The following is a 24,070-nucleotide window of genomic DNA, read 5'->3' as shown; positions in this document are numbered from 1 at the left end:
CTCAGAAATCAAGTATATCCATATATTAAAAGTTTAATATACCACGGGTATAGACGATTGCTCAAATTTTGCAGTCAGTGCAAAGCAACGGTGTTCACCACCGATCTTGAAGAAAGCTGCCCACAAAGATCTAGCGATCTCCATGGTGTGGATTTCCCTTTCCTGGTCAGTTTGAATCTTATGTCAAGTCAAGGGGATTTCCAAGTGCCCAGCAACAGTGATGTCATCAAGCACATTAATGTTTTCTAACAGACAGCAAACCAGAAAGTTTATTGCACTGAGTTATTCGCTATTAAAAACTTTGGATTTCCTGAAATAAATGACTGGGACATTAATGTAGAAACTGAAATATCAAACTTAAAAAAATTATTTTAAAAATGTTAATTATCATGAAGGAGAGATTTGACACTCAACAAATTAAGAATTAGTTTTTCAGGGACAGTGAGGTTGTTCAGGCAGAATAAGAACTTAGTATGCCATTAAAAACCCAGCTACAACTCATGTAAAAGGACAAGTTCTCATCAGTTCAGTGACTTCTAGTTGATTTCAGTCTGCCGGGTGGGGGGGGGGGGTACTTCCAACAGTGCAGTTTGTGGGAAAGGTATAATCGCTGACAGGAATTTCTAGATTTTTGCATTTAACTGCTCATCTGTTGGCTCCAGAAATTGCTGTCAGTTTCAGAGGAGTAAGACAGTCAATGCTGACAGTTTGCTTGTCAATTCTACAACAAAGTCTGGGCCTTACTTTTAGGTCAGTGTGTCATTAGTCATTTGATTGTACATTTTATGGTTTTGAAATGCAAGAAAATTTGTGTCTATACTTGAATACATGTGTGTGTGGAGCATTATCATGTTTATATTGCTGATTAGTCTGCATTTCTTTCAATACACCCTCAATAGTTTGACATGTTTTCTGCATTAATTTTGCATAAAGCAAACCTAGCACAAAAGTATAAATTTCATTCTGGACTGATTCAGTAGCTGGTCAGTATAAATTGACGGCAAGTTTGCTGCTGAATTTACCATCCAATGACAGTACAGGTAACATTTACAAGCCGCCCCAACTGCAGAGTTACCAAACTGACCTTATCTTTCTTTAGCAAGTGGGCCAAGTTGTACTGAGTTAACCATATAGAGTTTCATATTTAGCTAGCAAGATACAGATAAAATAAAACATTTTCTTCTGTAATTTTTCACACGTTTATTTTAAATAAAACTTCACAGATGCAAGTTTTTTCGCACATTAGTGTCATGGGCATAGTATCAGAGAGGTGGTGCAATATGTGATGTCAAAGACATATTTTAGTGGTTTCTGATGAAAAGCAGCTGGAACCAAGTTAATTTGATCTTAGTCACACCATAAAAGCATCCCTTATTCCTCATATTTAGAGCAAACTATAATAAATAAATCCCTTAAAAGCACTATTAAACTTTACACTCCAGACTTTTTCAATCCACTAAGTAATTATGATTTTCTGTGTTTAAAAGCCAGCGATTTGCACACAACTGTAAAGACACCATCTTCTGCGTCACGTCACCACCTACTAAAATCTCCGGGTTCTTTCAGATGTTAGAAAATGACCTCAGTTTATCCAAGCTGCTTCAATTTTAAAAGAAACCCAAACTACATGCTGCATATAACACAAAGGCAATCAACTTGCATCATCATGGATTTCCAATTACTTTCAAACCAAAGTGCAAGTTATTCATTTAAGAAAAATATACAAATTAAATATATTTTATAATACAATCTGCCAGTTATAGTGATGAAAATGACAGCTTTAGCAATCTGTATACAGAATGCACAGGATTATTGTGATTGTGCAGTGGCTGTACAAACTCAATTCAAAATAATGTTAGTAAACAGCCTGGGTGGGGTTCTCAATCACAGAGAGAAGACAGATAGGGAGAGAAATGGGTAACAATTACATAGGCTTAGTATTCATCCTGGTCATCTTCTGGGTGATTTATAATTTCATCATCTTCTGGAGGAGCGAATCCTTCCTGTAAAATAAAAACACAAACAGAATGTTTTGCATCAGCAGCACTGGACCGACTCAACAACAACGCACATTTACATTGCATTTTTAACATGGTAAAATGCCCCAAGTTGCTTCAAAGAAGCATTATCAAACCAAATTTGAATCTAAGATAGCAGTAAAAAAAAATTCAATAAAATTGAGATTGCTGAAAATGCAACTGCTGCCAATGGGATTGCAGTAACTCTTTTAGTGTCGCTACATCTGAATTGTATGCTTTGTAAAGAGTTTATCACAAGGTATCACAGCTGAAGCCATCAAACTTAAGAAATATTCATTAACCAGCAAAATGAACTCATCTCCAAAGCAATAGTTATCAATGCAAAATGCTGATTCGGCTTGCCTAGGCCCCAATTAATAAGATACATGAATAACCATGACATGTTGGATATTCTGGGTGACGTGTCCTCTAATTTTCCTCCAAATTGTGGCTTCTCCTGCATCTTTTTGACAAATGTTCTAACTTGGATTAAAAGTATTTTTCACTGAACCATAGAAATGTATAACAAAAACAGAATTACCTGGAAAAACTCAGCAGGTCTGGCAGCATCGGTGGAGAAGAAATCAGTTAACGTTTCGAGCCTTCACGGCCCTTCGGCAGAACTGAAGCATGGTTAGGAGAGGGGTGAAACATAAGCTGGTTTAAGGTGTTTGGGGCGGGGGGGGAGAGAAGTTGAGGGTGTGGTGATTGTGGAGATAAGCAAACAGTGATAGGATATCAGTGATAACTGATTTCTTCTCCACCGATGCTGCCAGACCTGCTGAGTTTTTCCAGGTAATTCTGTTTTTGTTTTGGATTTCCAGCATCCGCAGTAGCTTTTAGCTTTTTGTTTTTATCATAGAAATGTATAGCATAGCAAGAAGGCATTCAGCAGTCATGTCTGTGGTGGCTCTTTGAAAGACCGGTGTTGCTTAGTCCCATACCCCTGTTTTTTTGCACATAATCCTGTAAGTTCTTCACCCTCAAGTACTAACTCCTTTTTAAAATGATTAATGGAATCAGCCCCCATCTTTTCAGGTAAGACGTTCCAGCTCCTGACAACTCTGAGTGAAAACATTGTTCATCTACCCTCTAGATCTTTTGCCAATGATTTTAAATTATAACTCTGGTTGTTCATCAACTCACTGGACAAAATGGGTTTTAATAGAATAGGTAGAGAAAACCTATCACCTTGAAATGCTCTATTAAATCCAAATCTTCTCTGTTCAAAGGAGAATAGTCCTCATTTCCAATCTCTCTTCATAAATGAAGTTCCTCATCCCCTGAAAATATACTGCTAAACCCTATCTAAAGCCTGTATACTTTCCCAGGCCTTCACATCTTTTCAAAACTGTGATGCCCAGAATTAGCCACAATACTTCAGCTGAGGCCTGACTAGTAATTTATAAATTTCTAGACCACTCTCTTTGCTTTTATATTCCATATCTCTTTATAAACCTAAATAACCCATTTTTAAATACCATCTTAACAACTTCCCCTGCTAGTTTTGAGGATCTGCGCATTGGTACATCAAGATCTTTGCTAATCCAGACGTTTTAAAATTGCATCACTTGTAATATGCGCTCTTTCCATATTAATCCTTCTGAAGTGCATCACTACATACTTCTCCACATTGTGCTCCCTCTGCCATGCTTTTTAACCATTCTGTCTATAAAAATAGTCGTTTGGTAGTACAAACTTGAGTATTGCTGAGAAAGAGACATGCTGTTGAAGTTTTTCATCTTGCACTCATCAGTACAGATTCCCCCTTGAACAGAGAAGATTTAGAATTTAGGATTTCATCTACCACTTGTCTGCCCAATCCACCAACCAGTGTCCATGTCCTTTTGAAGTTCTACACTATCCTCCTCACAGTTCATAATACTTACAGCTTTTGTGTTGTCTGCAAATTTAGAAATTGTACCCTTTACACCAAAGGTCTCGGTCATTAATGGATATCAAGGGCAGCATGGGGCCTAATACCAATCCCTGCTAAACTCCACTAGAAATCATCCCCCAGAAATGAACACCAAATGTCAAACCATGCTCTGTTTCTTGTCACTCAGCCAATTTCATATTCATGTTGCTACTCTCCCTTTTATTCCATGGGTTCCAATGTGTGAAAACATTCACCCACTATCACCCTTTGCTTCCTAGTCAATCTCAGATCCATACTGCCACTTTTCTCTAGTCCATCTTAATAAGCTTCCTGCGTGCTACAGCTAATAAAGCCAGGTGGTGAGGGCTAGAACAAGAACCTAACATGTATACACTTAAGCTTTTAATTAACAGAGATACACATCACTAACTTGTACCTCCAAACCTAACCAACAGTTTCAGTCTGCTATTATATATAGTTTACTCACTGATGTTCAAAATGACCATAGCTCGATGGAAGCAGAGGCACTAACATTAACAGATCTGCTACTACATATAACTCTTTCGAGTACATTCACAGTTCTTGATTTTTTTTTTTGTTCAAGTCCTGGAGTGGGACATGAACCTGCTACTACATATAGGGGCACAAGTGAATCCTAAGTTAATACCCACCACCTGAATACAATTCAACATCCAATTAACACTGTGTAGCATTTTGTCAAATGCCTTCTGAAAATCTGGATTTACTGCATTACTCTGATCAACTTTCTCTGAAATTGCAAAGAATTCAACTAAGTTAGGCATACATGATCTGCCTTTAACAAATCCATGTTGGCTCTCGATTAATCCATGCCTTTCCAAATTAAAGTTTATTTTGTGCCTGATAATTGTTTCCAATAACTTCTCATGATAGGCTTACAAGCCTGTAATTTCCTGATTTATCCTCCTTCCCTTGCTTGAATCGTGTTATAGCACTGCAAAAACCTCCAGTCCTACACTTGTCCAACGAGGACTGAAAGGTTGTGATCAATGCCTCTGCTATTGCAACCTTTACTTCTTTCAGCAATCTAGGATGCATTCCATCTAGACCAGGTGACTTACCAACTTTCAGTGACGCTATTCTTTTGTAAAGTGCAAAATTATTTACACAAATATTGTGCTGTGTATCTTAATGTTAAATGAAGGTCCAGCTGCCTGACTACAGCAATCTGGATGAAGTTAGATTAATTCTCTCAGATTTGATTGTATCTCATTCTGTTATTGTTAAAATGCCATATACAGAAAGAATTTGCTATATCATAAGGCTGTGTTTGCTGCCACCACCACTGCAGGGGGTGTACTCACTGCACATACAGTCGCTGTGCCTGTGATGTCACTGTCATTAACACCACAGGTAGCTGCCTGCATCAAAGATGAATGTTTTGGATGCTTGCATCGCTGCCCCACTCACAATCCCTCGCTGCCTGCTCACCTCCCATTTGCTGCCTCTCTTGTTGATCCTCTCACTGCCCCGTTCCCAACCGCTGAGCCTTCGCTATCTCACTCGCCACCTTGCTGGCTGTCCTGTTCCCTGAATAAAGCAGCAAGCAGGGCAGTGAGGGGAGTAGCAAACAGGGAGGGGCAGTGAGAGGGTCAGCGAGTGGGGAGATAGTAAAGGGATCAGTGAATGGGCAGGGAGGGCACCGACTTCCTGTTCCAGTGTAGTGACAGGTGATACAGTGTTAACGTAAAGGGTAGGGTGAAGTGGAAATCAATTAGCTGGTTGTCAAGTTAGGAAAATTGAGAAGGGTTATACGACATCTCAACTACTATTGCATGAACTCTCAGTGCCCCTCATTTCAGTTGAATGGCCACTGAGTTGGGCATGATGCAAAACAAGATTTTACATGTTAAATAAAGGTGTTAAGATCAGACTTGGATGATTTTTTAAAAAGCTGTTATAAATTGTATAAAGGGCCACCCTGGGATTGTTCGGAGTATGTAAAAACAACTAGGATATACCTCTAAAATACATGTTGGTGCTTGTCAGGAAGATATAATAATTCCCATAATATTATTGGGGTTTACTGTTAAATAGAGTAAATAATGGGACATGTCTCTGTCTATATGTGTGTTTGTGTGTGTAAGACTTAACTGAATTAGTCTAGGGGCTTTGATGTAAGAAGAGAAATTAGGTTTGAAATGTTAATTAGGTAAACATGGGGAAGCTTAGAAACATAGGTGTCAAGGGAACATTTGCATTTTGAAATAAATCAGGCTAGATTGTTTTCAAAGGAGGGATTAAATGTGTCACCTAGCCAGGTGAAGTCCAGAAACAGTGTGTTTATTTTTCCCAAAGATTACTAGTAAAATTTAGTGCTATGAGGGGTTTTTATTATCAGGAAGGTAAAATCCAAAGACATAGTGAAACAATTGATATTTACATTCAAAGGGGAAAATATGTACAAAAGAGTGAAGGTTGTGTGTAAGGGTAGGCATTTTAAGCTCTTACAAGTGTAAAAAAGCCTTAAGCATCTATACCTCAAGCTGCTGTCTTCAAAGGACTGAAGTTAAGAAAACTCACTTTGAATTTGACTTGTTCAGGGTATCATGTTTCTTTTCCTGGGTCTTTTAAAATCTATATATCTTATTGTTGCATTAACGAAAATGTAACTGGGAGTTAGATTGATTAGGGGATTTAGAAGTTATCATAGTAGTAATCTGTAGATCTACGTATGTATTTAAAATAATTTCTCTTATTAATAAATGTTTAATTTAGTTTTATAAAAACCTATAAGACTTGGTCTTATTACTACTGAATTCAAGGCACGCATCTTGAAATTTATACAAACTGCAAATCAAGTTGTGGCAGTTGTTTCAAATTTCCCTTTGGGATTTGAACAACTCAGCATTTACCATCGGCTGTGACTTAACAAAAATTGGGGGCTCTTTGCGGGATATATTTGAAATTCCTTGATTGGTTTGGAGTTGGTGAACCTTAAGGTTACGAGTACAAGAAGCACTTTGAATTCATGAGTTGGTGTGAGGTTTTTTTTGTAGTAGTGAGACTGCAAAATGGCTTTGGCAATTGCTAAGACTTGTCTGGGAGTTGAAGTTATAACTTCGATTGGTTTACAAAAAATAAATAAAGCTAAATTAATGGAATTAGCGGGTAGGTTACAATTAGGATTACCTGCAGGGGTGAAGAAATCAGGCATAGTTGAAGGTATAGCACAGCATTTGCAAGTGGAAGAAATACCTGGGAAACTGAGTTTTCAAGGAAGTATAGTCTCTGAAATTCTTCTTTCTAACAGAAAAAATTAAATATACGGCACAGAGACAGGCCTTTCTGCCCAATCAGTTCATACCAGTGTTTATGCACCGATTGAGCCTCCTCCTATTTCTCCTTATCTGAATCTATCATTGTAACCCCCTATTCTCTTCTCCCCCATATGCTTGCCAAGCTTCCCTTAAATACATCTATACTGTTCGCTTCAACCACTCTCCTTGGTAGTGAGTTCACATTCTCACCAGTCTTTAGGTAAAGAAGTTTCTTACAAATTCCTTATTTATTTTTTGATGACTATCTTATATTGGTGGTCTCTATTTACACTCTTCCCCACAAGAGGAAACATTCTGTGTGTTTACCATTCATAGCTGACTAAGTGAAACAGGGTTTCAGACAATTTTTGCGGTTAACCTGAAATAGTTTATGACAGGATAGATGCATTAGCTGATGTTAGTGAGATCATTTGAGGCCATAGAGATCCTAGAGTCAAAAGCAGGTGCATCAGTGCACATATTTCAAACAATAGTATCCTTCAAGGCTCCTTTTCAGTGAGGTTGAGTACCCTATCTTTGGAGACTACTGCCTGGCACTGGACAACGTTGATTAGGCCAAAGATGATTCTTACACCTCAGCTTAAGTTAATACTTTTAGTAAAATGGAAAAGACCAAGTAATAATTTTCTTATGAAGGACAATAATGGGGCTTTACCGTCAATGAGGAGAGAAAACTAGAAAAACTACAATTCAACAAAATGCATGAGTGATGAAGAACACTTGGCTCTCAAATTAAACAGGGGAGTAGCGGTATTGTCACTGAACTAGTACTCCAGATGCCCAGGCTAATGGTGGTCTGTGTTCGAATCCCACCAGAGGAGATGGTGAAATTTGAATCTGGAATTAAAGTTTAATGATGACCATCAATTGTCATAAGAGCCCATCTGGTTCACTAAATGCCCTTTAGGGAAGGAAATCTGCCGTCTCAGAATCACAGCGCAGAAGAGGCCCTTCGGCCCATCGAGTGTGCACCGACTCGTGAGAAACACCTGACCTACCTACCTAATCCCATTTACCAGCACTTGGCCCATAGCCTTGAATGTTATGACGTGCCAAGTGCTCATCCAGGTACTTTTTAAAGGATGTGAGGCAACCCGCCTCCACCACCCTCCCAGGCAGCGCATTCCAGACCGTCACCACCCTCTGGGTAAAAAAGTTTTTCCTCACATCCCCCCCAAAACCTCCTGCCCCTCACTTTGAACTTACGCCCCCTTGTGACGGACCCTTCAACTAAGGGGAACAGCTGCTCCCTATCCATCCTGTCCATGCACCTCATAATCTTGTATACCTCGATCAGGTCGCCCCTCAATCTTCTCTGCTCCAACAAAAACAACCCAAGTCTATCCAACCTCTCTTCATAACTTAAATGTTTCATCCCAGGCAACATCCTGGTGAATCTCCTCTGCACCCCTTCCAGTGCAATCACATCTTTCCTACAATGTGGCGACCAGAACTGCACACAGTACTCCAGCTGTGGCCTCACCAAGGTTCTATACAACTCCAACATGACCTCCCTACCTTTGTAAACTATGCCTCGATTGATAAAGGCAAGTGTCCCATATGCCTTTTTCACCACCCCACTAACATGCCCCCCTGACTTCACAGATCTATGGACACACACGCCAAGGCCCTTTGTTCCTCAGAACTTCCTAGTGTCATGCCGTTCATTGAATACTTCCTTGTCAAATTACTCCTTCCAAAGTGTATCACCTCACACTTTTCAGGGTTAAATTCCATCTGCCACTTATCTGCTCATTTGACCATCCCGTCTATATCTTCCTGTAACCCAAGGCACTCAACCTCACTGTTAACCACCCGGCCCATCTTTGTGTCATCCGCAAATTTACTAATCCTACCCCCTACATAGTCATCTATGTCGTTTATATAAAAGACAAATAATAGGGGACCCAGCACAGATCCCTGCGGTATGCCACTGGACAATGGCTTCCAGTCACTAAAGCATCCTTCTGTCATCACCCTCTGCCTCCTACAACTAACCCAATTTTGAATCCACCTTATCAAATTACCCTGTATCCCATGTGCATTTGCCTTCTTTATAAGTCTCCCATGTGGGACCTTGTCAAAGGCTTGGCTGAAATCCATATAAACTACATCAACTGCACTACCCTCATCTACACACCCGGTCACCTCCTCAAAAAATTCAATCAAATTTGTTAGGCATAACCTCCTTCTGACAAAGCCATGCTGACTATCCCTGATCAAACCTTGCCTCTCCAAGTGGAGATAAATACTCTCCTTCAGAACTTTCTCCAATAGTTTCCCTACCACTGACGTGAGACTCACTGGCCTGTAGTTCCCTGGCTTATCTCTACAGCCCTTCTTAAATAGCGGAACCAAATTAGCTGTTCTCCAATCCTCTGGCACCTCCCCCGTGGCCAGAGAGGAATTGAAAATTTGGGTCAGAGCCCCTGCAATCTCCTCCCTTGCCTCCTTCAGCAGTCTGGACACAAATCATCCGGACCTAGAGATTTGTCCACTTTTAAGCCTGCCAACACCTCCAATACCTTGTCACTCCCTATATCAATTTACTTAATAACCTCGCAGTCTCTCTCCCCGAGTTCGATACCTTCATCCTCATTCTCTTGGGTGAAGACAGACGTGAACTATTCATTCAACACTCTAGCGATGTCCTCTGGCTCCACCCATAGATTGCCCCCTTGGTCCCTTTTGGGCCCTACTCTTCCCCTGGATATACTTATAGAATATCTTGGGATTTTCCCTACTTTTACCAGCCAGAGCTTTCTCATATCCCCTCTTTGCTCTCCGAATTGCTTTCTTAAGCTCCACCCTGCACTTTCCGTACTCCACTAATGCCTCCGCTGATTTGCTACCCTTGTACCTGCTAAAAGCCTCTCTTTTCCTTCTCATTGTAACCTGAATATCTCTGGTCATCCATGGTTCTCTGGGCTTGTTACTCCTTCCTATAACCTAGAGGGAACATGTTGAGCCTGTACCCTCCCCATTTCCTTTTTGAACACCCCCCACTGTTCCTCTGTAGATTTCCCCACAAGTAACTGTTCCCAGTCTACCTTGGCCAGATCCTGCCTTATTTTACTAAAATCCACTCTCCCCCAATCCAAAACATTTTTTTGCAACCTGTCTATTTCTTTGTCCATAACAAACTTAAATTGTACAAAGATAAAAACAAAAAGCTAAAAGCTACTGCGGATGCTGGAAATCCAAAACAAAAACAGAATTACCTGGAAAAACTCAGCAGGTCTGGCAGCATCGGCAGAGAAGAAATCAGTTAACGTTTCGAGCCTTCATGGCCCTTCGGCAGAACTGAAGCATAGTTAGAAGCAGGGAGATATATAAACTGGTTTAAGGTGGGTGGGGCGGGGGGTGGGGGAGAGAGACATTGAGGGTGTGGTGATTGTGGAGATGAGCAGATAATCAAAAGATGTCACAGACAAAAGGGTCAAAGAGGTGTTGAAGGTGGTGATATTTGTCTAAGAAAAGTGCTAATTAAGAATGGAAGACAGGATATTCAAAGTACAGCTCTAGTGGGGGTGGGGTGGAAAGACTAACGAGGTTTTAGTTTTAGATTTAAAAATAATGGAAATAGGTGGGGAAAGAAGAATCTATATAAATTATTGAAAAAAAAGGCGGGGGGGTGGGGGGCAGAAACGGGGTGGGGATGGCGGGGGGGGAGTTTAAGATCTAAAGTTGTTGAATTCAATATTCAGCCCGGAAGGCTGTAAAGTGCCTAGTCGGAAGATGAGGTGCTGTTCCTCCAGTTTGCGTTGGGCTTCACTGGAACAATGCAGCAAGCCAAGGACAGACATGTGGGCAAGAGAACAGGGTGGAGTGTTAAAATGGCAAGCGACAGGGAGGTTTGGGTCTTTCTTGCGGACAGACCGCAGGTGTTCTGCAAAGCGGTCGCCCAGTTTGCGTTTGGTCTCTCCAATGTAGAGGAGACCGCATTGGGAGCAACGAATGCAGTAGACTAAGTTAGGGGAAATGCAAGTGAAATGCTGCTTCACTTGAAAGGGGTGTTTGGGCCCTTGGACGGTGAGGAGAGAGGAAGTGAAGGGACAGGTGTTGCATCTTCTGCGTGGGCATGGGGAGGTGCCATAAGTGGGGGTTGAGGAGTAGGGGGTGATGGAGGAGTGGACCAGGGTGTCCCGGAAGGAACGATCCCTACGGAATGCCGTCAGGGGGGGGTGAAGGGAAGATGTGTTTGGTGGTGGCATCATGCTGGAGTTGGCGGAAATGGCGGAGGATGATCCTTTGAATGCGGAGGCTGGTGGGGTGATAAGTGAGGACAAGGGGGACCCTAACATGTTTCTGGGAAGGAGGAGAAGGCGTGAGGGAGGATGCGCGGGATATGGGCCGGACACGGTTGAGGGCCCTGTCAACCACCGTGGATGGAAAACCTCGGTTAAGGAAGGAGGAGGACATGTCAGAGGAGCTGTTTTTGAAGGTAGCGTCATCAGAACAGATGCGACGGAGGCGAAGGAACTGAGAGAATGGGATGGAGTCTTTACAAGAAGCGGGGTGTGAGGAGCTGTAGTCGAGGTAGCTGTGGGAGTCGGTAGGCTTGTAATGGATATTGGTGGACAGTCTATCATCAGAAATTGAGACAGAGAGGTCAAGGAAGGGAAGAGAAGTGTCAGAGATGGACCATGTGAAGATGATGGAGGGGTGGAGATTGGAAGCAAAATTAATAAACTTTTCCAGGTCCCGACGAGAGCATGAAGCAGCACCGAAGTAATCATCGATGTACCGGAGAAAGAGTTGTGGGAGGGGACCGGAGTAGGACTGGAACAAGGAATGTTCCACATACCCCATAAAGAGACAGGCATAGCTGGGGCCCATGCGGGTACCCATAGCCACACCTTTTATTTGGAGGAAGTGAGAGGAGTTAAAGGAGAAATTGTTCAGTGTGAGAACAAGTTCAGCCAGACGGAGGAGAGTAGTGGTGGATGGGGATTGTTCGGGCCTCTGTTCAAGAAAGAAGCTAAGGGCCCTCAGACCATCCTGGTGGGGGATGGAGGTGTAGAGGGATTGGACATCCATGGTGAAGAGGAAGCGGTTGGGGCCAGGGAACTGGAAATTGTTGATGTGACGTAAGGTGTCAGAGGAATCACGGATGTAGGTGGGAAGGGACTGGACAAGGGGAGAGAGAAGGGAGTCAAGATAACGAGAAATGAGTTCCGTGGGGCAGGAACAGGCTGACACGATCGGTCTGCCAGGACAGTTCTGTTTGTGGATTTTGGGTAGGAGGTAGAAGCGGGCCGTCCGAGGTTGGGCGACTATCAAGTTGGAAGCTGTGGGAGGAAGATCTCCAGAGGAGATGAGGTCAGTGACAGTCCTGGAAACAATGGCTTGATGTTCTGTGGTGGGGTCATGGTCCAGGGAGAGGTAGGAGGAAATGTCTGCGAGTTGACGCTCAGCCTCCGCGAGGTAGAGGTCAATGCGCCAGACAACAGTACCACCCTTGTCAGCGGGTTTGATGACAATGTTGGGGTTGGACCTGAGAGAACGGAGTGCAGTGAGTTCAGAGAGAGACAGATTAGAATGGGTGAGAGGAGCAGAGAAATTGAGATGGCTAATGTCACGCCGACAGTTCTCAGAACCCCTCCCTCTGGATTCTTACCTTCTCTTAATCTTTTCATTGAGAACTGTCAGCCTTCCGGGCTGAATATTGAATTCAACAACTTTAGATCTTAAACTCCCCCTCCCCCCATCCCCACCCCGTTTCTCCCCCCCATCCCCCCGCCTTTTTTTTCAATAATTTATATAGATTCTTCTTTCCCCACCTATTTCCACTATTTTTAAATCTAAAACCAAAACCTCGTTAGTCTTTCCACCCCACCCCCACTAGAGCTGTACTTTGAATATCCTGTCTTCCATTCTTAATTAGCACTTTTCTTAGACAAATATCACCACCTTCAACACCTCTTTGACCCTTTTGTCTGTGACATCTTTTGATTATCTGCTCATCTCCACAATCACCACACCCTCAATGTCTCTCTCCCCCACCCCCCGCCCCACCCACCTTAAACCAGTTTATATATCTCCCTTCTTCTAACTATGCTTCAGTTCTGCCGAAGGGCCATGAAGGCTCGAAACGTTAACTGATTTCTTCTCCGCTGATGCTGCCAGACCTGCTGAGTTTTTCCAGGTAATTCTGTTTTTGTTTTAAATTGTACAATGTTGTGGTCACTATCGCTAAAATGCTCGCCCACCACCACCTCAGCCACCTGTCCGGCTTTATTCCCCAGAATTAGGTCCAGCAATGCACCGTCCCTTGTTGGACCCTCTACATATTGACTTAAAAAGTTCTCCTGTACATATTTCAAGAAATCCACTCCATCCAAGCCCTTAACACTATGTCTATCCCAATTAATGTTGGGAAGGTTGAAATCACCTAATATAATTAACCTATTGTTATTGTTTTTACATACCTCCACAAATTGTGCACATATTTGCTCCTCAATTTCCTGCTGACTATCTGGGGGTCTATAATAAACACCTAATAATGTGGTTGCCCCTTTTTTATTCCTAAGCGGAGCTTCATTCGATGCCCCCTCCAAGATATCATTTATCCTTACTGCAGTAACTGACTCCTTAACTAATAATGCAACGCCTCCTCCTCTTTTACCCCCTCCCCTGTCTCGCCTGAAGATTCTATATCCCGGAATGTTGAGCTGCCAATCCTGCCCTTCCCTCAACCACATCTCAGTGGTGGCTACTATATCACAATTCCACATATCAATCCTTACCTTTAACTCATTCGCTTTACCTGTAATACTCCTGGCATTAAAGTAGAGGCCATCCAGCCTTGCCTTACTCCCTTGAAGCTTATTGCAGCTGTACTCCCTCTGACTTGATCGTTTTACTGTATTATGATGTGTCCCTAATCTGCTAACATTCTGTGTCCCCTCCCCCTGCTGAATTAGTTTAAACTCCTCCCAACAGCACTAGCAAACCCGCCCGCAAGGGTGTTAGTCTCGCTCTGGTTCCGATGTAGACCGTCCCGCTTGTACAGGTCCCACCTTCGCCAGAAATGGTCCCAGTGATCCAGGAATCTAAAACCCTACCTCCTGCACCAACTCTTAAGCCACGTATTCATCTGCGCTATTCTCCTATTTCTGAGCTCGCTAGCACGTGGCACTGGGAGGAATCCAGAGATTACAACCCGAGAGGTCCTGCTTTTTAGTCTACTGCCTAACTCCCTGAATTCTTGATGCAAGACCTCATCCCTCTTTCTACCTATGTCATTGGTACCAACATGTACCATGACCTCTGCCTTATTACCCTCCCCCTTCAGGATGCCCTGCAGCCGTTCAGTGACATCCCAGACCCTGGCACAAGGGAGGCAACATACCATCCTGGAGTCACGCTGACAGCCACAGTAGTGCCTATTTGTTCCCCTGACTATAGAATCTCCTATTACTATTGCTCTTCCTCCCCTCCTGTACAGACAGGGTGCTTGTGGTGCCAGAAGCTTGGCTGTGTCTCCCTGGAGGAACCAGTGCCCTCATCAGCTTCAAAACGGAATACCGATTTGTGAGCAGGATCCCAGGGGACTCCTGAACTACCTGCCTGTTTCTCTTGGACTGCCTGGTGGACACCCATTCCCTTCCTTCCTCAAGTCCCTTCATCTGCAGTGTGATCACCTCTCTAAACGTGCTATCCACGATGCTCTCAGACTCGTGGATGCTCCACAGCGTCCCCAGCCGTCGTTCCAGCTCTGAAACCTGAGCTTCCAGGAGCTGTAGCTGGACACACTTCCTGCACACATGCTGGTCCCAGGCACTGGAAATGTCCCTGGCTTCCCACATGGAGCACGAGGAGCACACCACGGCTTTGAGCGCTCCTGCCCTGACTTATCCCTTTAAATTAAACCTTTTAGTCAATTACTCTAGGGCCCTTCTTTCCTGATCCTCGTTACTGTAGAATATACAAACTGTAAACCACAAAAAGACCTTAAACTATAAGCGATTAAAGTAGCAAATACCTTCCCCACTACTTACCAGTGATTCCTTTTCCTTGTAGCCTCTCCTGTTGCAGCACGCTCTGAAGATTTAAGAAGTTGGATAGCAAGGAAAAAATGTAAAGAGCACCTCATCCCCTCCGCATCAAATTCCCGCTTTGCACCAAATTCCGAATACCCACTCTGGCTGTGCCCCACTCAGGATGTGCTCTCTCTCCTGTTCGTGTGCAAGCACGTCCTTACCTGGTCTGGGCCTACAAGTGGCTCGAGACCCACAAGCAATGTGGTTGACTTTTATATGCCCACTGAAATGGCGTAGCAAGCCCTTCAGTTCTCAAGGGCAATTAAGGATGGACCATAAACGCTGGCCCAGCCAGCGATGCCAACATCCCATGAACAAATTTTTTAAAAAATTCTTAAGGGATATTGGCTTTTATGATTGTGCTCTATGTTCTATTAACATATTATCTAAAAATATTGTAATGGCAAAACACACCTCAGTTGCATACAGAATCTCCACAATCCTCTGAATGGCAGGGTTGTTCTCACTTTCATGTTCTTGGCAGATGAGTTCAATATCCCTTAATTTACTGAAGTAAAAGTCTCTCTCCTTCTCAAGTCCATCCACTGTCAATTTCAATTCCATTAACTATTAGAAATTAAGAGAAAAAAAGTGTTAATCAGAACAGTTCTTCTTTGAAACCTGATAAATGCCTGTTTTCCCAATATCCTGGTAAGAACATAAGTGGTAAACCCTACAACACATGATATTGTGACTATATACGGACAAAGGTATTTAGAGGGAAAGTGCAGTCAGTACATGGGTAAGTTTGCAAGGAAGTGCATACAAGTGCTGCTCAAGGTGAGCAGAATAATATGCTATTTTTGAGGCTGATTAGGATGCTTAAGCAAAATTGTCCATTTTTTTTAATAGCATGAAAATTCTGGAGCTATTTTGGGGTTTAAATTCTGTAATTATGCTCATTTTGTGGAAGCTCTTAATTGATTTTTTTTTTTCTATTTATTTTTGCACTAAATTTGTCTCTGAAAATTGTGCGCGCAAAATGCTGGATATACAGGAAGATGGCAGGAAAGATATTCCAGATAGCAGAAAGGCAAGAGCATGACTACCAGGATGGAAAGGCAAATGGGTTTGGAGGGTGAGTAAGGGGTCTAAGAAGCAGTAAGAAAGAGATGACGAATCAGAGAATTGGGAAGGAGGGTTCCTGAACAATGAAAGCAGGTTCAACGTTTGAAGGCATTGGAACCATGGAAATGCTGGGAAGGTAGTCCTGATAAGTGGGACTGATAGGATCACAGTGGCAAGCAATCATGATACTGGGAGGGAAAGATGGGAAGAGGAAGAAGGTAAAGGGCGTTGTGGAATCGGATGCATTACTTAGGTGATTTGAAGCGGTAAGTGGAGGATGGGGTTTGAAAGCAGTGAATGGAGCATAGGAAGTGGTTACAGGAAAGGTTGGTACACGCAGTGGGGACATTAGGTTCCGGGACAATTGAGGATAGTGGTCATGATGCATGGGAGAATTTTTTTTTAATTTCTTCTTTTAGGGGATGTGGGTGTTGCTGGCTAGGCCATCATTTATTGCCCTTCCTAGTTGTCCTTGAGAAGGTGGTGGCGAGCTGCCTTCTTGAACTGCTGAAGTCCGCATGGTATAAAGTCCTGACTCCCCAAAGCCTGTCCACCACCTGTCCACAAGGGACATCAGGTGTGTGATGGAATACTCTCCACTTGCCTGGATGAGTGCAGCTCCAACAACACTCAAGAAGCTTGACACCATCCAGAACAAAGCAGTCCACTTGATTGGCATGCCATCCACAAACATTCACCCCCTCCACCACTGACGCACAGTGCAACAGTGTACACCATCTACAAGATGCACTGCAGAAACTCACCAAGTCTCCTTAGACAGCACCTTCCAAACCCACGACCACTACCATCTATAAGATCAAGGGCAGTAGACACACAGTAACACCACCGCCTGGGAGTTACTCGCCAAGCCACTCACTGTCCTGACTTGGAAATATATTGCTGTTCCTTCACTTTTGCTGGGTCAAAATCCTGGAACTCCCTCCCCTAATAGCACTGTGGATGTACCTATCCCACATGGACTAGAATCGTTCAAGAAGGCCGATCACCACCACCTTCTCAAGGGCAATTAGGAATGGGCAATAAAAGCCAGCCTAGCCAGTGACGCCCACATCCCATGAATGAATAAAAAAGAAGTGGCTGGTCCAGTTCAGTTTCTGGTCAATGGTAACCCCCAGTATGTTGATAGTGGGGGAATTCAACGATGGAAATGGTGTTGAATATCAAGGGGAGGTAGTTAGATTCTCTTTTGTTGCGGACGTTCATTGCCTAGTACTTGTGTGGCACGAAAGTTATTTGTCACTTATCAGCCCAAGCCTCAATGCTGTGCACGTCTTGCTACATATTTATAGTATCTGTGGACTTGCGAATGGTGCTGATGTGAATATCCCCACTTCTGACCCTATGATGGAGGGAAGTTTATTGATGAAGCAGCTGAAGATGGTTGGGCTTAGGGCACTAGGAACTCCTACAGTGCTTCCCAGGACTGAGATGATTGAGCTCTAACAACCACAACCATCTTCTTCTGTGCTAGGTATGGTTCCAACAAGGGATGGTGATGGTGGCATCTGGGACATTGTCTGTAAGGTATGATTCCATGAGTATGACTATGTTAGGCTGTTGCTTGACTGGTCTGTGGGACGACTTTCCCAATTTTGGCACAAGCCCCCATGTGTTAGTAAGGAGGACTTTGCAGAGACAACACGGCTAGGTGTGCTGTTGTTGTTTCCAGTGCCTAGGTGGATAGTGGGTGGTCCGTCCAGCTTCATTCCTTTTTGACTTTGTAGCAGTTTGATATAATTGAGTTGCTTGCTAGGCCATTTCAGAGGGTGTTTAAGACATTGTCAATCACATTGCTGTGGGTTTGGAGTCACATGTAGGTCAGACCAGGTAAGAATGGCAGATTTTCTTCCCTAAAGGACATTAGTGAATCAGATGGGTTTTTATAATAATCGTTTCATGGTCAGCAATACTGAGGCTAACTTTTCATTCCTAATTTATGAATTGAATTGAAATTCCACCAGCTGCTGTGGTGGGATTTGAACTCATGTCCCAGAGCATTAGCCTCTGGATTACTCATCCAGTGAGAAGTCACTATGCCATGGGGAACTGAAAAGTAATGGTGCTCAATGGGTGTTGGTCGTATTTTTGGAAGAGAAGGTGAAGGACAATAAAGGCATTAAAGAGCGGTTTCCCAGCACCAAACTTGAAAGTTGTTTTAGTTATTTAAAATGCTTTTTACATTCTAAGCTGACAAATAAATGCTTTCAATTCCTAAAATATATTTCCTAAAAAGGTATCCGAGAACCACAGTACCCGAGGGGAAAGAAATACAGCAAAAGTTCAGTTTTTTTAAAGGCAGTTCCTCAGTCAAAGCCTAGAACTTTACTACGGCGGTTTTCTTGTGCGGGTGGGGGTTGGGGGGATTTTCTTGTGCAGGTGGGGGTTGGCAGATTTAGAAACAGAGCGCAATCTTTCAGGCTGAGAGCGAGGAAAGGATGAACAGGGAGTATGAATGTTTCACTTCTCAATTTTTCCACCAAGTTCATCATTTTCCACAGTTACTGCCACTGCCAGTGCCTTTCCTGTCCACTTCTGCAGTTTATCGCATTATTTTGTATTTTTATCTCTGCTGTTCTTATTGCCTTTTTTAAGATTCCACTCTGCTGCCAATCTCTCTTTTCCTCCATTCTAAATCCTTCCATTTCTTTAACTTTTCCTCTGCACTTTGTCCTATTTGCTCCCCCTATCCACCCCACTTGCTGCAAATAAACCACCTCACGAAGGTGGTTGAGCGGGGATCAAATTGCCACACACGTGTAGTGAATACACTGGCTACTAGAGTTTCAGCCACTAACTTCGGGCAATTTTATTAATATGCATATACATTTTTTTTTAAGAAGTTCATGCCAATTTCAGGAACAATGGGCCCTGATTTTTATCCCATACCACCATGTTTTATAGATGGCCAGCAAAGTAGCCATTTGAATGTTGAAAAAAAAACATACTGCTAACTTCCCACCTGAACTCAAGCTATTCTGATTTTCTGTCGACCTTGATTTAGGTGACAGTGTTATTACCAGAAACAGATACTCTATGCAATCTATGCTCTATAGTTAAGGTCCGATGCCATTTTGGTTATCAGCATGATGCCCCCTCAGGTAAACCCGCCCACTATGTTGGGGCTATACAGAGCAGAAATAGCCATTAGCTTCACTCAAATAGATGACTGGAGGTCTGACAATATAAAACATTAATGGTGTGCATGTTTTCAGCCTTCAGGATGATCTCAGCCTCAACTGCTGCAGGCTTATGGTCTGTGACTGCCCTGCTTGATTTGTGTGCTGGTAATGCACCAGTGGAGTATAAATGAGGCCCAACCATCAAAATGGTTTGGGCTCCTTACCATCAAGCTGGTGGTGTGATTGCACCATCACTGCAAGCCTAAACTGGAAGACAAAAATCAAAATTGTGGCCAAGAATGACAATAGAGGAAAAAATGACTTAGATTGTGGGAGGGTGGGGGTGGTATAGGGCACAATTTCAAAATTTGCAAATGATACAAAACTTGTAATTGTAGCAAGCACTGAGGAAGAGAGTAACAGACTTCAGGAGGACACCGACCGATTGGTAGAAGGGTGAACACACTGCAGATGAAAGTAAATGCAGAAAAGTGTGAGGTGATACATTTTTGTACAAAGAATGGTGTTGTAGGGTGGCCGAGTTGTGCTATTAATGATACAGTTGATCAGCAGACACTTCTTAGGTGGAAACTTTAAGCTTATTTACAATATACTCTGCAGCAACTACACGTGCTTTCAACTCCAACTCTATCTCTACACTGTAGTAGTAGAATGGGCATCAATAATGAGGAGAAACATTGTTCCAAGGAAAGGTCCAATGTAGTCAATGTGTAACAGCACCCAGGGTCTACCTAGCCACTCCCATGAGGGTAATGGAGCTGTCACTGGCAACTTTTGCAGTTGCTGACATTGCACACAGTGCTTTACTAAACTATTTCGCAATCAATCCCAGGCCACCATAGATAGCTGTGTGTTATGGTCTTCATGTATGAAATTCCTGGATGGGCACTGTGTGGTTCAATGAAAAGTGGCTCCCTTCCCTTTGGAGGAACTATTACTGACTCCTGAGGTAGCCCGCGCTACTATCCTATTGGTTACTACAGATCATGTGATCTTCCTTAACCAGTATTATTCTTAAAGGTACATTACACACTAAATAAAACCATAATCACTACATTCCTCTCCCTTTAGCTCAGCTATACATATTACATTTCCAAGTACACATTTTTCAAGACAACATAATATTTACACTAGGTAAGAAATTTACAAATTCAGTCTTTCAGATGGTTTCCTGGTATGTGTGAACGTTGAAGCTCCACAACTTCAGATTCTGTGTCAGGAACCTCCTTTTCCGGAGTTGCCTGAACATCAGGTGTTTCGGTGGGCACTTGCAGTTCTGTATCCTCAACTCTTACAGGAACATCAGATATATCAGTCCTGGGTTGAGTATTCTCAACAGGAAACGCAGACCCGGTCATGAACACAGGTGGAACCATATCCTGGTGATTTGTCTCTCTCTTCTTTAAATGGTCCGCATGTTTACGGATGATTTGGCTTTCCACCACCACGTGGTAAGATAGAGGTCCAGTCACCGCACTTATTTCATCCAGTAACCACTTTGGTCCTTCCCCGAAATTTTTCTAAACCAACTCTCCCACAGTAAATTTCCTCTCGCGACTATGCCAGTCATGTCTAGTTTTCTGGCTTCCCTGATTCCTTTCCACCTTCCCCTCTAAATTCAGCATTATTAAGCTCGATCTCGTCCTGAGACGGCGTTTCAACAATAACTCCACATATGTGACATCTGTTGTGTGAGGGGTAGTGCTGTAATGAAAAAGAAAGCGTGCTAGCTTGGTTGCCAAGGAATTGCCAATTAGCTTTCTCGTGCCTGCCTTGAACATTTAAACTGCCCTGTCGGCCAGTCTGTTTGAGGAACTTTTGCAGTTGCTGACATTGCACACAATGCTTTACTGAACTCTATTTCGCCATCCATCCCAGGCCACCATAGACAGCTGCGTGCTATGGTCTTTATGCGTGAAACTCCTGGATGGGCACTGTGTAGCTCAATTAAGTGCTCCCTTCCCTTTGGAGGAACAATTACTCGTGCTCCCCACAATAAGATGCCATCTTGGCTGGTTATTTCATGTCTTCTGTTGAAGTACAGTTTCATTTTGTCAGATACAGGCTCCTGTGACCAAACATGTAGCACTTGTTCTCGTACTTGAGGTAGGACTGGGTCCTGACCTAATCTCTAATCTGTCAAGTACATACTGGCGATGAATCTAAGAAATTTAGCAGTAGGACAAGTTTCTGTGGAACTGGAATGTGCTCATCATTTTCTTGTAAAGGCAAACAACTAAGGGCACCGGCATTTGCGATTTGATTGCCAGACCCAGGTACGAAGGCGCATTTGTATGCTGCCAGAATTAAGGTCCATCGTTGTATTCTTCCTGAGGCTGGTATAGCCTGGTCCTCACTAACCAATCCTAGCAATGTTTTGTGGTCTGAAACGATTGTAAAATGATGGCCTTGTATGTACTGGTGAAATTTCTTGACACCAAAGATGATGGACAGGCCTTCTTTTTCTATCTGCGACTATCCCTTTTCCGCTTTGGTGAACGTTCTTGATACGTAATCTATTGGCTGTTCCATGCTGTCATCTATCCGATGAGAGAGCACTGCTCCCACTCCGTTGGGAGATGCGTCACACGTCAGCGCCAATTCTTTCGTCTGGTCAAAATGCACAAATAGATTGGACGAGTGCAACAATTGTTTCACCTTTATGAAAGCTTCTTTCTGGGGCGCCCCCAAGACCAATGCTGTTTCTTTTTGAGTAGAGAATGCAGGGGGGCCAGCACTGTAGACAAATTGGATAAGAACCACCCATAATAGTTGATCTTTCCTAGGAATGTTTTGAGCTCTGAGGCATTCTTTGGCGCAGGTACCTCTCTTATGGCTCTCACTTTGTCCTCAACTGGGTGGAGGCCCTGTGAATCTACCCGGTGACCAAACAGATTATCTCCCTCATTTGGAACGTGCACTTTTCTTTTTTCTAGCGCAGACTTTAATCTCAGCCGCCTTATTTATTTCACTGTTGGCCAGACTTCTCTCAGGTGCAAGCTAAACTTGTCTGAACTCAGTGGCTGAGTCTCCCAAAATTTCATTATCTGTCTGCTTCTTGGAAAATTCTGCGACTTTTGCTTCCAAAGCCTCTTTGGCTTCATTTAGCTGATTCTTCAGCTCTTCTGTACCTTTTTTGTATTTGTTTGCTGCCTCCTGGAAAATTGAACAGTGTTGTATCTTTTCTGCCAACTAACTCTTCGGTTTGTTCAGAGAGGTGCTGAATTCTTTCTGTTTCTCTTCATACTTTCCAGAGATACAAACTTTGACCTGAGGAAATCTTGTAGCGTGTGAAGGTCTTTCAACAGGTTTTCTTTCTCCCTTCGAAGGTTGCTCACCTCGTCTCAAACTCTGTCATTAAGCAGGGTCTCTTCGAGTTCCTACTGCTGTTCTTCCAGGTTTTGGCTTAGGACAACCTGCATTTCTTTAGGTTGTTGAGTCCTTACACACTCCTTTTTCAAAACAGGAATACTTCCAGCTTTCTTTTGAAATCTCAGTGGCCAATCAAGGTTAATTTCCCTTAGTCAATTTCGCCCTAGACGGCTTGGTCCTCTGCCTCTCAATACTAACACTGGTGGCTTTGCCGATTGGCTTCCATAAGGGACAGTTACTCTGCATATGCCATTTACTTGAATGTCTTCATGCATATATGTTTTTAGCTTGGCATCTGTTTGTTCCAAACTTAATTGACGTCCACCATTATTCAAATGTCTGAAGGTATGTTCCCCAATTACTGTAGTGGAAGCTCCCATGTCTACTTCCATTCTAACAGGTTTGCCATTTACTTTCACTGTGACAAATATTGGTTCTGTCTTTCCAACTTTCAGATTAAACGACGAGCAAATGTCTGAATTTGTTGTTTCAGGCTCCTCTACATTGTCGATTTCATTGGGCTCCTTTTGCTTGAATCTTTCCTTGCACTGCCTCATTATATGTCCATTGCTGTGACAATAGTAGCATTCGATTTTTTTAAACTGCCAATCGCTAAAAGACTGATTGTTTCTACCTCTATTAAAATTATTCTTCGATTTCGCTGCTAAGTTATTTTTCTTTCAGTCTTCAGCTAGTGGGGGCTGTTTCCCGCTTCTCGGCGGAGTCTCACTTTTTAGCACCTCTTTCGGCTGGGGTTTCCCACCCAATGGGGAGGACGGCACTATTTTGCGCACCCTGTATTGCTTTTGAATTTCTTACTGTGCTTTTCATGGCCAGCGCTATCTCTAGCCCCTTTCTCAAAATCCAGATTCACTTCAGACAATAATCTTTTCAGAATAGTGTCCTTTTTCACATCCCCCACACTAAACGATCTCTGAGCATGTCATTCAGAGTCGTACTGAACTCACAAAGTTCCATTAGCTGCTTCAAATTTGCCACGTAGCATGCAACTGTCTCACCCGGGGCTCTATTTCGCGAAATGAACCTGGACCTCTGTATCATGACTGAGGGCTCTGGTTGAAAGTGACCTTTCACAAGGTCCACCAATTCATCAAAATTCTTTGAATCTGGGGCGCTGCTTGCCATCAAACTTCGAATCAGACTGTAGGTTTTGCTCCCAGAAGTACTCAAGAGGATCGCTCCCCTT

The 24,070-nt window shown here is 43.1% G+C and overlaps 1 protein-coding gene across 3 annotated transcripts in view; it reads right to left on the bottom strand.

The window, feature by feature from the left end:
• Window positions 1-1,175: 1,175 nt before the first annotated feature.
• LOC144680482 (microtubule-associated protein RP/EB family member 3-like) overlaps window positions 1,176-24,070 on the bottom strand; it is a 98,893-nt gene continuing 75,998 nt past the window's right edge. For 2 of the 3 annotated variants that reach the window (XM_078541494.1, XM_078541495.1), the window contains 2 exons: window positions 15,677-15,829; window positions 1,176-2,003 (listed from right to left, as the gene is read on the bottom strand). In XM_078541494.1, coding sequence (XP_078397620.1) covers window positions 1,935-2,003; window positions 15,677-15,829 — 222 coding nt within the window. In that variant the 3' untranslated portion in view covers window positions 1,176-1,934. Of the gene's footprint in view, window positions 2,004-15,220; window positions 15,264-15,676; window positions 15,830-24,070 lie in introns of all 3 variants that reach the window. The other variant, XM_078541496.1, reaches the window with a different exon arrangement.

Source organism: Cetorhinus maximus, chromosome 5 (assembly GCF_964194155.1).
Source record: "Cetorhinus maximus chromosome 5, sCetMax3.hap1.1, whole genome shotgun sequence".
NCBI lineage: Eukaryota > Metazoa > Chordata > Chondrichthyes > Lamniformes > Cetorhinidae > Cetorhinus > Cetorhinus maximus.
Note: the sequence above shows the minus strand (reverse complement) of the source record. Positions and strands in the feature narration are given on the sequence as shown.